This window comes from Lepidochelys kempii, chromosome 16 (assembly GCF_965140285.1).
Source record: "Lepidochelys kempii isolate rLepKem1 chromosome 16, rLepKem1.hap1, whole genome shotgun sequence".
Lineage (NCBI taxonomy): Eukaryota > Metazoa > Chordata > Testudines > Cheloniidae > Lepidochelys > Lepidochelys kempii.
Window position 1 is genome coordinate 7,473,627 of NC_136395.1, and position 14,263 is coordinate 7,487,889.

The window sequence follows — 14,263 nt, forward strand, 5'->3', positions numbered from 1 at the left end:
TTGCATCTTCAATCCTCCGGACAGAGTGCTCTATATGTATCAGCTCCCCTGGGTCTTCTTCTGCCCGTGGAGATATGTATGAAAATGCATAATGTTTGCTTGCACCCAGCTTACCTCTTTTTGCAGACATGTAACTGTGGCACAGGGAAGTCAAATTACTTAGGTAAAACCTAAGCAAGTTTGTGAGAGAGCCCAGAATACACTTCATTGTGCTCTTTAATCACTAGAACTTCCTTTGTTCCTGGTACTTGTGAGTACTGTTTTGTGAAGTGTGTTACCTACCTGTCTGGCTCTAACTGTGAAATCCATCAAGGAGAAGTGCTTTCCAAACACTGTTAGACTGTGTTTAACCACTAACTGGGAACAGTGCTTGTTGGGTTCTGGCTCTGGCTGCCATTCAGCCTAAAAGAGATTGAGAAGAAGTGACTCAGTCTAGAGACATGGGGAAAAGTACAAAACAAGACATATGAGGTAGGACCATTGTAGTTTGAGCATGTTGTAGAATATCTGAAGTGAAGGTGGAAAGGGAAGAGGCTGGTCATATTTCTAAAGAGGCTTCATACAAGAAAGCATGCCTGAAGGGTTGAGGCCCAGTGAGTGCAAGATGGGAAAAGGGCGCTCAAGCCGACCATAAGGGTGTGTGAGAGGAGAGAGAGGCGAAAATTTATGGAAAACTCTGAAGCAAAGGAAAGGTTGAACTGGATTTGCAAGTCAATGCAGTGACTCAGAGGTAATAAATGTATTATGTTGATCCTTTTACCTTCCAGCAGTGCTTCACAGACTCCCACAGCTTGGAGTGTGTGTATCTCAGGTCAACTCCACTCATGAAAACTGGTTCGTGCAGAAAAGTTAGATGAGCAAAGTCTGCAGCATTTTCAGGGATTTCCTGCAGGTGGGGAGCACTAACTGTTACCAGACAGACACCATCAATACAAGTTAATTTGTTCCAAGTTAGCTGGACATTGAGATACAAGCACTATATCTTTACAGTGACGCTGCAGCAACATCCGGAGACCTCAGTGAGGTTGAACCCCACAGCACCAAGCACTGTACAGACATGACAGTGACAGTCCCTACCCCAGAGAGTTCAATATATAAAAGATAAGACATAACGGAGGGATGAGCCAGACATGTGGGTAACAATGGGGTGTCTTAGCACAGACTAGCAGGGCGTACAGCATTTAGCTCTTCAGTAGCAGTAATCACAACAATTCCAAATATACAAGCAATCTTAACTCCATCTTTATGTTGTCTATTAGTAATTTAGGGAAAATTTTTACTGGGATGTTGCAGTTGTCCTAAAACCGAGCATCATGAACCTGATAAAGGCAGAGCTGAGGTTAAGCTGAAAGAAACCCAAACATGTTAAGGTCTGGAAATGCAGTGAGGACACATGCTCCACCCTATCGCAGCACCACACTGACCATATTATTGTGAGCAAAGTATTTTAGCATGTGTGCTCCCAGAGTAGATTTAACAATTGTTACCAATCAGTTTGAGGTCACTGAGTGTCTCTTTAGCAAAAACTTGTAACAAGCTAATATTTGACAGCTGCTTTAACCCACTCTGGAGTAGCACACAGCAGCCTGAATATATGAGTCAAGTAAGCAGAATGTAGAGTTGATTTGCAATTGCAGAGCAGTGCAAAGCCAACAGGGTGTACACCCCAGCGTTCCTCTCCCAAATTCTCCCTTCCTCTTGCCCCCCTATATTCCCGGGCACACCCTGCGCCAAAGCTCACATTATGCTTCATATTTTCATGCACACACTCCCCAGTTTCCATGTCTCTCTTGAGTGGACACCAGGTAGCTTTGGGAAAGAAATGCTTTGGATTAACAGTAATTTTGGCCATTAATTTTCATAAATAGAAGTGTTAGCAGAGGCTGGTTCATAAAAAGTCTTCAGAGAAACTCAAAGAATTCCCCTTATTGAAAACTGCTGCCATCTCTACTTGTTCTCAGTAAGACAGAGGCCTAACAACTCTCAGTTAAGATGCCTTCTTTCAAAGTGGCCACTGCCTCCCATTGTTTCCAGTAAGAACCTTGCTAATCACCATTTTTGCTAAGAGCTGGCTGTGGCCTCATTTCCATGGAGAGCAATGGGAAGTGGCAGCCATTCTGAGAGAGACAGTTCTGTGTGGAATTCTATGTAGCAGAACATTTGTCAGCTCCAGCTGAAGAAAAAACTTTTATGAAGATTAATAGCAAAAGAGTTATCAGCCATTAAAGTCTCTTCAAATCTATTGTAAGCACAAAATTTCAGTGAGTTTTAACTACGGGAAGTTTGAAGCATCTGTGTTATTCAGGATTTAGGATCATTCAGAAGAGAAACCTCTTGCCAGTAGGTGTACATTTCTTAAAGGATCCTTTTATGATCAACTCATTTTTAAATCAAACTAAATTAACAGATTCACTTGTCAATTCTCAGATTGTCCTTTCTATATTCAGAGAGTACATTCCCTACGTTTGGGGAGCTTATGCTGCATTCTCTGTACATAACAAAGCGCTTGAATTCCTGCTTTAATTGCAGAGGCCAACTAGAGTTTAACTACAGAACAGCAAAATGGAGTCTCCATAATGAAGGCTGTTCTTTCCATTGACTTGTCCTGGGCATATGCCACGAGAGTCACTGACACCAGTCATCTGAAAAGAGTTACTGATAGTTCCAGTTAAGAAACAAGGCAGGCAGTGTATTTCCAAGAGATAAAGCTTAGTGACAGGCTGTATAAATGTTTTATGGCCATGTGAATTGGACCACCTGAGATAGGAAACTGTCACACCAAGGGCTTGTGTGTTTTTCCAAGTGCCATTTAATAGAAGAAGGGAAATGGTCAAGTCTTGCTCTGGGTTGAGATTTTCAGAGGAGCCTTAAGGAGTTGGGCACACATCGCCTTGGTATTCATTTGGGTGCCTAACTCCCTTGAGTTTCTTTTAACAACTCCAGTCACATCCACATGGCTGCTCTAGCTGTTATAATGGAGTGACTGGCTCGTGCATCCAGGCATAGCTTCTACTGAAGCCAAGGGGAGTTTTGCCTGCACTGGGCTCCAGGAGGAAACAGGTGACATGGAGCTAAGACCATTTGCTCAGTGTTTTACCAGCTCCTTCCCTTTCTTAAGCATGTAAGAGTCACAGTTTCAAAGCTGTAAACTACAGTGCTCATGCCAGTGATTGGCAGAGCTGGAGCCCCCATCTGCTTCAGGTAGGGCACAATTTCCAGAGCACAAAAACCTGCAGCATTACCCAGAGCCTGACCGGACATAGCAGAAGTCTCCTACCTGAATGTGTGCATTGACAAAATGCTCTGTGTGGCCACGATACACCCACTCCTTGGAGGTGATCTCTTCCTGCTCTGGGACAGCCCACTCTGGGTCTACACCATCACAGTGATACCAGACAAGAATGATTCCGTTTATTTCACACGAGGGCCATGTTTTGATCTTTGCAAAGTCTGGCACTGCGGAGGGGAGAAAGAGGTTAGTGCAGAGCAGATGGTGCCAAGTCTAATACTGTGTCCTAGGTTCACTTGGCCCTGAGCTGCAGCCATGAGCACAGAGAGGCAGAGTCCTAACAAAAGACATTAGTGCTGCACAGCATCCCTTGTACTGGTTGTAGAGGAGCTGAAAGCTCTTACAGAACAATGCAGAATGATGGTTTTGTGGTTCATGTTCTCCAAGGTCAGTCTGAAGGTACAGCTACATTGCAGCTGGGAGTGAGCCCAGGCAGACAGACTTGCAGAGTGGACATTGTGGCATGGGCTAGCCACTTGAGCTTGGACCCAGGTGATCAGGAACCTTTGGACCTGGGTAGCTTCCCCAAGCCACAATGTCCACACTGCTATTTTTAACATGCTAGCTTAAGCCCCGCTACCATGAGTCTGTGTACCTGGGCTCGGAGGCTTGCTCTAAGCGGCAGTGTAGATGTACCCTCGGGGGCCCAAACTGGAGTGGATAAAAATTGATGGGCTTCTAAAAATGTTTAATTGGGTTTTTGAAAATTTACATTAATTATATTTCTCTTTTTAAAAATAAACCTGATTAAAATTAAATCTGAAGTTATGAAACCTATGCAAAGGCCTCAATGTACTATATCATTCATTCAAGTTTAGTTAAATAAATAAAATAATTCATGTCAATGAGCCCCCTCAATTTGAGGAGTTAAATAGTGTTCTTATAAAATTATACACAGAATCATTTTTGTACTTGAGGTCAACTCAAACCATATGAACATCTCACAATATCGTGTCCTTCATAGAGTCATACATCGCAAGGCCAGAAGGGACCACTGTGATCATCTAGTCTGACCTCCTGTATAACAGTCCAGAGACCTGCACCAAAATAATTCCTAGAGCAGAGCTTTTAGAAAAATGTCCAGAAACACATATTGGTTGCTTTCACCCAGTTTACCAGCTGGCTCTGTATCAGACACCTGGCCGCTTCATTATTCATCACCCCCACAATTTTTGTGTCATCTGCAAAATTTATCAGTGAGGATTTTATGTTTTTTTCAGGTCACTAATAAAAATGTTGAATGGCGTAAATCCCTGAGGGACCCCAAGCGAAGCACACCTGTCTGATGATGATTCCGCATTGACAGTTATATTTTGATACCTGTCCATGTGGATGTTTCCAGGGTGATATTTCCTTAGGAAAGCGTGTTCTGTGTCCGAACAGACAGGGCATTGCCACTGCCACAAGGTCTTGATTGCAGAGTCATGGGCAGGGGGAGGAGAAAGCGGAGAATCACCTTTTTCAGCATATGGGATTGTAGTGCATTTTCCGTCTTCTCCCCGAAACTGCCACCCATGAAATGGGCACTCGATACAGTTCCCCATCACGCGGCCGCCAGCAGCAAGGTTCGCACCCAGGTGTGGGCAGTAGGCATCGACTACATACACTTGTCCATCCAGAGCACGGAATACAGCAACCTGTTCCCCTGCATGTAGAGGTACAAAAATACGTGGTTAGGCTGGTAACAGAGTGATCTCATTTTAAGGGTTTGGTCAATACACCAGTTGCTGTATCCCTTATAATATTTTCAGAACTGTAAAGCGTTGTTTGCAGGAGTTTATGCAAGAGGTGGAGCACATCAGATCACCCAGCCTGTGATATAAGCAAGGAGGTTTCCATCCAAGCAGCTCCCATTCCAGTTCTCTCGGAGAAGGAGAGCAAGAGAGTTATAAACAGTTAATGAAGCTGAACTAAGCTGTTTTCCTGTCAAGACAGTCCATAAAGGCTTTGAGAAAAGACTATCCAGTCAGCCCACTGTGGTCTAGAATGGTTGGCATTTTTGGAGAATTGTATAACTGTCTTACATCTGTCAACATCTTAAGAAGTATCAAGAAGTATCCCAGATGGTAAGACAGACTCCATACTTGGTCCTATTGACCTACAGGAGCACATCTGCCCATTGCTATCCAGAGAATCAGAGCTCACCTTTCTGTCCCAATGTCAAAAGGGTCATTTTCAGGATGTCATTAGGAGACCAGGCCAGCATTGCAGATGTTCAGTATAATCCTTTATTAACTTGTCTCCAGTTTCATATTGCAGTTTACAGTGAACCTGCATAACCTTCGGAGTGCTGAAGCCAACCAGTTCTACAGCTATTTTGAGTCTAAAAGCTAATGTCTGATGTGAGGTATGTACAGGTGGCCCAAAATCGAGGGAAATCCCAGTTTGGCATAAGCCACAGAAGCAAGCCTTAGTAGATAAAATTCCTGAGAAGCAGATCCTCCGGGCCATCATGATTTAAAAGCTGGTTTAAACACACATATACATGTAAGCAGAGTCAGAATGAGCTCCACCCTGACATCTGGTGGTGAGGTGTGGCAAGTTGTGGAAAAGAACTTCAGGGGCTGATCTCATTTGCATAGGCACACCCACCCCACCTAGAATGAGGCCATAGCTGCCCAAATGGTCACTTTGGCTGCTGTGGGATCCCCAGTGTCTCTGTTATTGGGGCAGGAAGAATAAATTGTTATTACCCTGATTATGGGAATCAAGGACAGTGGAACTGCACTTGGCCTTTTGTTATGATGGAGGGACTCGCCATCAACTAAATAGCACTCGCTAGGCAAGGGACATGGGTTCCAAAACTCTGTGAATTGAGAGAGGTTGGGGATAGGTATTAATATCTGGTAGTCTGGGTCCCCTGGTGAGGGTCTTACATGCTAATTGCACTTCCTTCTCTCTCCACTGTAGAATATCATCAGAGCTAATTTTGATTCTATTAGGAGTCTAGTTACAGGCTGCTGAGCTGAATTCGCTTTGGGCTAATGGTGCACCAGCACTGAGGCTCCCCTACTACAAGCTGAAATCACAAAAGAGCTAAACTGACCGAGAGCTGAAATCACTGAGTGTTGTGTTAAGTAGTGGGGGAGCCTGAAGACATATGGCGGAGCAGTTTGTGGGACGGCGAGCAGAGCAGAGCAGAGCAGAGCGGCTGGTGGAGCAGAGCATTTTGTTGGATGCCTAGAGCAGCCCATGGGGTGGCTGGCAGAGCGGAGCCCCATGGAGAGGTGGGGCCATCAGCTTTAGACCATTTAAGGTGCCCCTACTCTCCCCTCCCCCCCATCTCCACCCAGGTTGGGAGGTAAAACTCTGCAGATAAATTTTTGAACTCTGAGGCTGCCCTGACCAGGGACAGAGACTTTTGGGTCGCTGGACTTTTGGGACTTTGGGTGATTTGAGTTGCTGGACTCAAGAACCAAAGGGAAAGGACACGCCCCAATTTGCTTGGGGTGGGATTTTTGCTCATGGGTTGTGTTATGGATCCTGTTGGTGGTGTTTCCCCAACATAATGCCACATTGTTTCTTTCTGTTATTAAAAGGCTTTTGCTACACTCAGACTCTGTGCTTGCGAGAGGGGAAGTATCGCCTCTTGGAGGCGCCCAGCGGGGGTGGTATATATTTGTCCCAGGTCATTGGGTGGGGGCTCGAGCTGGTTTTGCATTGTGTTATTGGAATGGATCCCCTAGATACTGAACCCGGCCCTTGTTGCTGCCAACTCTGATGGGCAGAAGGGTTACATACATATTCACAAAAAGTTCCTAAAGAAATGTAATTGTTTTGTTCAGTTTCAAAGGCCTTTTATTTGATGGGAAAAAAAATTGGTCAAGAAGGTATTTTCATTTTTAAAAGTTCACAGAAATTTTTAACTAACTTTAATCATGGCCTTTACACATTTACCATGCTCATTTTCACTCAAGGGAGATGTTTAATTTATTATAAACAATATTTTGATCAAGTTTGGTTGGAATTGACCATGTAGGTTATAGATTGGATGGACCTGTACTGTGGTAGTTGTCTTCCATGAGAATGAGAGATGGGACAAGAAGCAAATGCAGAATTGTTCCTCTAATGACTTTGTCTAGTCTAGTTTTAAGACACACTAACAAAGGGGATCACACTACTTTCCATGGAAGATCAATCCAAACTCAAATACAACTCATGTTTAGGAAGGTGTAATCTCAAGTACCCAGTCCTGGGTTTATAAAAGTGAGGGGCTTTTTGTGGGAGGGAATGGGGGATAGGATGGGGGAATGAGAGCCACACAGCAGTAAAGTTTGATTGGGAAAAGGGGAGGTTAGTTTTAAGGAAAAAACAAACCACAAAACAATAGTTGGAGAGGAGTCCCCCCTGCCCATATGGCCATTGGCTTAGAGTGGAAAATGAATTAAATGGTGATGCGGGAGGTGTCTGTGTAGGATAACTGAGGGGTCTTAGACCCACCCCAGGAAAGGGAGTAGGGGCAATCTTTTAAATAAAGTTATACAAGTCTTTCATCTGTTTAGGGATGCTGGCATGCATGAAAGAATTACACATTCTAAGTGACTGTCCCAGCATTGCTGGGGGAGTGGATACAAAATAACTTTACGTACACACTCAGGGTCCTAATGGAAAAACCCTGATTTCAGAATGGAAGCTTCCTTTCCCTTCTCTACTGCAAGGGCAGCCATAGAAGAACACAGGCGGGATTACTCTGGGTATGCTGTTTAGCCATAAGATGGCACCAAACTGCAGCCAGAGGAAGCTGACCACTACGCAGATAGGTATGCATGTTGTGTAATGTGAGCGCACATTGGTCTGGCTTGATCTCTGTCAGACAGGAAAGTATGTCGGGTCCTGGCAAGCTATGGGCAGCAGGTATTTGTCCAGGATTAGTGGTGAATCCCATACCCTGCCCTCCCCGTGATGAGCAGGGGGCAGTTGCCCTTGATGGACAGCGGCTAGAGAAGAGGTCTCAGCCAGCTCCACTCGCAGCCTCTCCTCTTCCCAGCAGCATTATTCCAGACTAAGCCAGCGGCATATTTATGTTTCAGGTACTGCAACAACATCTGCTAAGGAGTTGGTACGTGGCATCATCCTGTATTTGTGGGCAGTCAAGACAGGGTCATCTCAGTCTCTTGGAGATGCCCCAGATATTTCAGAGGGGTTGATGACACCAGTGCCGAGCCTTGCAGATCTGTATGGGAGGACTTGTACTTGGTGCACATTGAAACCAGACCGTGGAAAGCACCCACCGGCAAAAACAGAAGCCAGCAGCTGTGCACACACCCATATTAACCAGCCTCTCAGTCTCCACCTCTGTAAAATGGGAATATTACTTTTGTTCTAGAGATTTAGCACCTAGATAGCATTCATCTGTAGATCTGCAGAGCGTCTGATAGAGCCAAGTGAGCATTGTTAGCCCACTCTACAAACAGGCAGATTGAGACGGAAGTTGCATGAGTTGCCCCAGAGGCACGGTGGATTAACCACAGGGCCGTGTTCCAATCTTAGTTCTGAGAAAGGTTTGCTATATTATCTTGGACAAATCACTTAACCTTCCCATTCCTCAGAGAAACAAAAACGTACCCAAGTGCAAAATTACTTGCTGAACTTGTAGTGGTGAATTTCCAAGACCGAACTAAACAGCAGCAGTTTTTTATGGCAAGTTAGTTCTAGTCTATAGTGGGATTGGGGATAGAGTTTGAGTTCTGGCCTCCCTCATCTCTGCTTAATCCCTTGACTTTTGGGGAACTGCCTGTTTCAGTCAGAGAGGATAAGAGAGGTCTTTCACAGAAATATTTCATTGTGGTATGATGTTTCTCTGGGCTAAGAAAATAGTACACGTTGAACAGAATACAGAGAGCGAAAGCAATAGATACAGGTTATATCTAACTAGTACCAGCAGATACTTTTTCTTAAATTTAAAATGAAACAATCTTCCTGACAGACAGGAAAACCCTGTTTGCCTCCCCAGTTCCAACAGAGTCTTGGAGAGAAGGATATTCAATACAATTTCCAGGGGCACTGAAGGCCAGAAAGTCTGTGTTATAAAAACACTTCTCTGCTTTTCACCCTCTCAGTGGCTGCGTACAGACAGATGGTCTTCACAGGAGCAGGGGAAGAGCTGACACGGTGGTTGGCGCTACTCCCCATCTCATACCCTGGGAACCCTGCATGGAAATGAGTGGCGGAGAGTGACCCAATGGACACTGCCCTCTGGAGAGGCCAGAAGCTTGCAGTGTAGGGGACAAATCCCTGCAAGTGGGAACAGGAAGAGACAACCCAGAGAAGAGCTCTGGCAGCCTGAGAGAGGCCACGGGAAGAAGCTGGAGAGCTCCTACTCCGAACGATAAAGATTTTGCTTATTTCTTTTGCCCACAGAGGGGCACCGCTCTCAGCACTCTTTCTCCTGTAATGAGCTGAAAGCTGCATGGCTGGAACAAGCACTAGTCTGCTCCCATTTACGAGGTGAGCTTGATGAACCTACGGTTAGTCTGCAATGTTTAAAGTTACTCCCCAAATCCAGACAGCAATGAAGAAGTTTTGCACTTCATTACTTTGACTTTTACAGTATTAAAAGGGCATTGCCAAGGCAGGGAAGGTGTCAAGGAGAGGTCAGCGAGAGGAGGAATGGGATGGGAAAGCTTGAGCAAAGAGGCGAGAAAGTTACATGAACAAAGAGTTACAAAGAAAGTTTCTCCTGGTTTTATGATACAAGAGGGAAATAAAATACCTTATTAAACAGATCAAGTTGAAGCTCACTCAGATGCTCTCAGCAGAAACAAGAGGAAATAAAAGGAACAAACTTCTGGCCTGGGAGTTGAAGGCATTTGTGAGGGAAATCCATGTAACCCCTGAAGTTAGGAGTACCCAGTACAAAACTAACCCCGCTCCAGTGCCAGAGCCCTAAAATGATTGGTACTAGCCTGGCAATCCAGAAATAGGTAAAGATCAGTAGTTATCTACTCGCCTCTCAGCCTCTACTGACCCCAAGGGAGATGGAGCAATCACAGTAATCTTAACTCTAAGGGCTCTGCTGAAGTAAATACCACTGATCCAGTATCAGGAAATTGGTTCCTTTCTAATGGTAAACAGAGAAGCGAATCCACAAGGCCTGACAGTCACCGACTCCACAGTGGGGATGTCTGTGGAAACAAAACGAAGCTTCTTTGGATTGATGCCGCTTACTACATGGATGGGCAGAACAATCGTAGTGAGACTTTGTCTGCTGATACTCACCTTGTATTCAACTTCCAGCATTAGAAGAGATTTTTCTGAAGCAACTCACATAGAAAAATAACCATGAGTAAGTGACAATACTCTAAACCCATTAGGAGATATGACTGTTCCATACACCTCGCTTGCCAGATGAAAAATATAGTCATCTGGGTTGAATTATCCCAAACAAGCTCTGGGATTTTAAAGCAGCAGAAGAGTTCAGAATTGAACAACAAAGGTAACCTGGATTCCAAGAACAACTTTTCCTCAAGGAGCCTGAAACCCCAAAGCTAAGGATCGCTCTGTTGCAGTGGGATAAGAAGGCTTGGCAGAATTCAGTTTTTATTGATTATAATTTTGACAGATAACAGCTATGTTTATTTTCTTTTAGAGGCAAACTGTGCTAGGCTGTGTGTGGGGAGGGCGGAGTAGGGAAGGACCAAGAGAAGGGAAAAAAGCTGAGCTTTCTTCCATGCCCACAAGAAATTCAAGTCCTGTCTCCTCTGGCAAACCAACACCAGAAATGCCACTGGAGACAAGTGACTGGAAACCTAAGCAGTCAAGGAGGCCTGTATTGTACACATCAGAAAAGCAGCAGAGGCGTTCGTTGGAGGTAAAGGTTAAGCCTTCAGACACAGTTACCTTTTCCATGCAGGTGCTGTAACGACAGCTCTATGACCTGACTCCTCTCCTTAGTTACCTTTGATTTGCTGTTTATGCAGGTGACAGTGTGTGTTCGGGACACTTTGCAAACCGTGAGCCATTTATTAATATTTAATGTATGCAATTTTTATTTAGATAGAGCCAATACACAACTACGGAGCTCTGCAAAGCATTACATCAGAAGTGAAGTAGACAGAATGCCAGAGGGAGCATTGTGTGAACAGGTCAGTTTACTAGCTTGCGAAGCAGGATCTCCACCTTGTGCTCAAAATGGAGTAGCATGATAAGTCCTTGCATAACACCTGTAGAATCATCGAATCACAGGGTTAGAAGGGACTGCAAAGGTCATCTATTCTAGCCCCCTGCCAAGATGCAGGATTTGTTGTGACTAAACCATCCAAGGCAGATGGCTCCAGCCTCTTTATGAAAACCTCCAGTGAAGGAGCTTCCACAACCTCCCTTGGCGTCTGTACCATTGTCCTACTGTTCTTGCAGCTAGGACGTTTTTCCTGGGATTTAATCTAAATCTGCTGTGCTGTAGTTTGAACCCATTGTCTCTTGTCCTGTCCTCTGTGGCAAGAGAGAACAACTTTTCTCCATCTGTTTTATGGCAGCCTTTCAAGTATTTGAAGACTTGTGTCCCTCTTTAATCTGCTCCTTTTCCAAACTAAATATACCCAGTTCCTTCAACCTTTGCTTATATGGCTTACATTCCATCCCTTTGATCATCTTTGTTGCTCGCCTCTGGATCCTTTCCATTTCTCCACATCCTTTTTATACATTGGTGACCAAAATTGGACACAGTACTCCAGCTGAGGCCTAACCAGTGCCCAGTAGAGCGGTACTATGACCTCCTGTGACTTGCAAGCTATGCCTCTGTTAATGCAACCTAAAATTGCATTCGCTTTTTTTGCAATAGCATTGCGTTGCTGACTCATGTTGAGGTTGTGATCCACCACCGCTCCCAGAGCCTTCTCAGCAGTGCTGCTGCCAAGCTAGTTCTCCCCCATTTTCTGTATAGGTGCATTTTGTTTTTCTTCCCTAAGTGTAGCACCTGACATTTGCCTTTGTTGAATCTTTGTTGTCCTTCATTGTGTCGTCTATAGCTCAGTTCTCCAATTTATCAAGATCCCTCTGAATTGTAGCTCTATCCTCCAAAGTGTTGGCAACCCCCCTAGCTTTGAGTTATCTGCAAATTTGATCAGTGTGCCCTCTAGACCTACATCCAGACCATTAATAAAGATGTTATGCAACACCGGAACCAGACCAAATCCCTGTGAAACCCCACTTGAGACCTCCCTCCAATCTGACATCATCCAATTAATAGTTACTCTTCGCGGTTATTTATCCAATTTTGTATCCACTTAATGGTAGTTCCACCAAGCCTGCATTTCTTCAGCTTACTTATCAGAATGTCACGTGGGGCTGTGTCAAAAGCCGTGCTGAAGTCCAATTATATTCTGTCCACCAAACCAGTTACCCCATCAAAAAAGGAAATCAAGCTCGTTTGGCATGATTTGTTCTTGGTAAATCCAGGCTGGCAGCTAGTGATCACCCCTCATCCTGCAGGTGTTTGCTCTAGTAGCTTCCCAGGTATGGAAGTCAGGCTGTCTCGTCTATAGGTCCCTGGCTCCATCTTGTTAAAGCTGTCTTAACAAGCCTACTCTCAACCCCACCTCAATCGCTTCCATGCACCCCTTGCCTTCTCCTTCCCTTCCTACACCTGACCCAATATGCCATGCTGCTACCCAGGTGCCTTAGAGACCCTCCTGAGAGCATGCTAGGCCAAGTCAGAGAGGCAGCACTTTGGTGACCAGAGAGTGAGCCATGGAACTAACTAGTCCTGGACTAGACATCACTGTTCAGCCATTGCCAATTCTCAGGTCCTCTCCATTGTCAACATAACTTGTGAGTTCTCTGGTAGGTACAGTACAAATACACAGTACCAATGTCTTTAGCTCCTCGTCTGCTAATTACTCACGATGGCTGCTGCACAACATAGGCCACCTAGTAACCCAGCCTTCCACTGCCCCTTGTCAGACAAGAGGGCCAGAAGTTGCAAACAACATGCAGGAAAAACAAGATTTGGACTCTACTGCTTATAAGACCAGGGCCCTGTCCTATTAGGCAAGTTGCAATGGTGTGACTTTTTAAATTACATCAGCACAAACCCCTGATGTAGAGACACGTTACTGACTTTAAGCCTCATTGAAACTGGTTTCAGTGAAGTTTAAGCCAGTGACTCCCTGAGTTAAACAGGTTCAAATCTTGCTGAAATGGCTTTAACTTAACTTGGTACGCAGGGGGCAGCAGGTTTGTATAATTTTTGATGGTGTCCAGATCGGATCCAAGTCCTCCCCCGCCACACACACACCTGCCTAAGGCTCTGGGAGGGAGTTTGGGTGTGGGAGAGGGTTTGGGGTGCAGGCTCTGGCAGGAAGTTTGGGTGCAGGAGGGGGTTCAGGCTCTGGGAGGGTGTTTGGGTGCGGGAGGGGTGAAGGGTCGGGCTCAGAGGGAGTTTGGGTGCAGGGTGCGGGCTCTGGGCTGGGAGTTTGGGTGCAGCAATTCCCTCGGGCGGCTCCCAAAAGCGGCCCACACACCCCTCTGGCAGTGGCTCCTAGGCGGGGTGGGGCCTGGGGGTCTCCGTGCACCGCTGCCCACAGGCATCACCCCCACAGCTCCCATTGGCCCAGTTCCAATAGCAGAGGCAGCACTCGGGGTGGGGGCAGCGTGCGGAGACACCCCTCAGGGGCCACACAGACGTGCCAGCTACTTCTGGGAGTGGCGTCGAGCGAGGGCGGGCAGGAAGCTGCTTTAGCCCCACTGTGCTGGCGGTGGGGTCCCCGGGCCCTTTTAAATTGCCCAGGGCCAGAAGTGGGGCCAGGAGAGAGATCCAGCCCTGAACATTGGTGGAGCCGGGCCCCCGGGCCTGAATATTCCTGGAGCACAGGCCTCACGGGACCACACAACTCGCCGTCCCTGTTGGCAAGTTACTTTCTTAAGCTCATTGAAACTGGTTTGCCATGATGTGACTCAAAGAGTTTACTATTGATCCAGTTACACGGGTACAGTTTGTCTAATATAGACCAAGCCCCCAAATGCCTAGATTGTTCA

At 45.7% G+C, this 14,263-nt stretch overlaps 1 protein-coding gene across 1 annotated transcript in view; it reads right to left on the reverse strand.

The window, feature by feature from the left end:
- Nucleotides 1-14,263, reverse strand: part of LOC140899375 (cholesterol 7-desaturase nvd) — a 47,130-nt gene that overhangs the window by 13,869 nt on the left and 18,998 nt on the right. Inside the window, exons 2-5 of the mRNA XM_073314805.2 lie at nt 4,746-4,934; nt 3,278-3,456; nt 761-886; nt 283-402 (exon numbers count right to left, since the gene is read on the reverse strand). Coding sequence (XP_073170906.2) covers nt 283-402; nt 761-886; nt 3,278-3,456; nt 4,746-4,934 — 614 coding nt within the window. The remainder of the gene's footprint in view (nt 1-282; nt 403-760; nt 887-3,277; nt 3,457-4,745; nt 4,935-14,263) is intronic.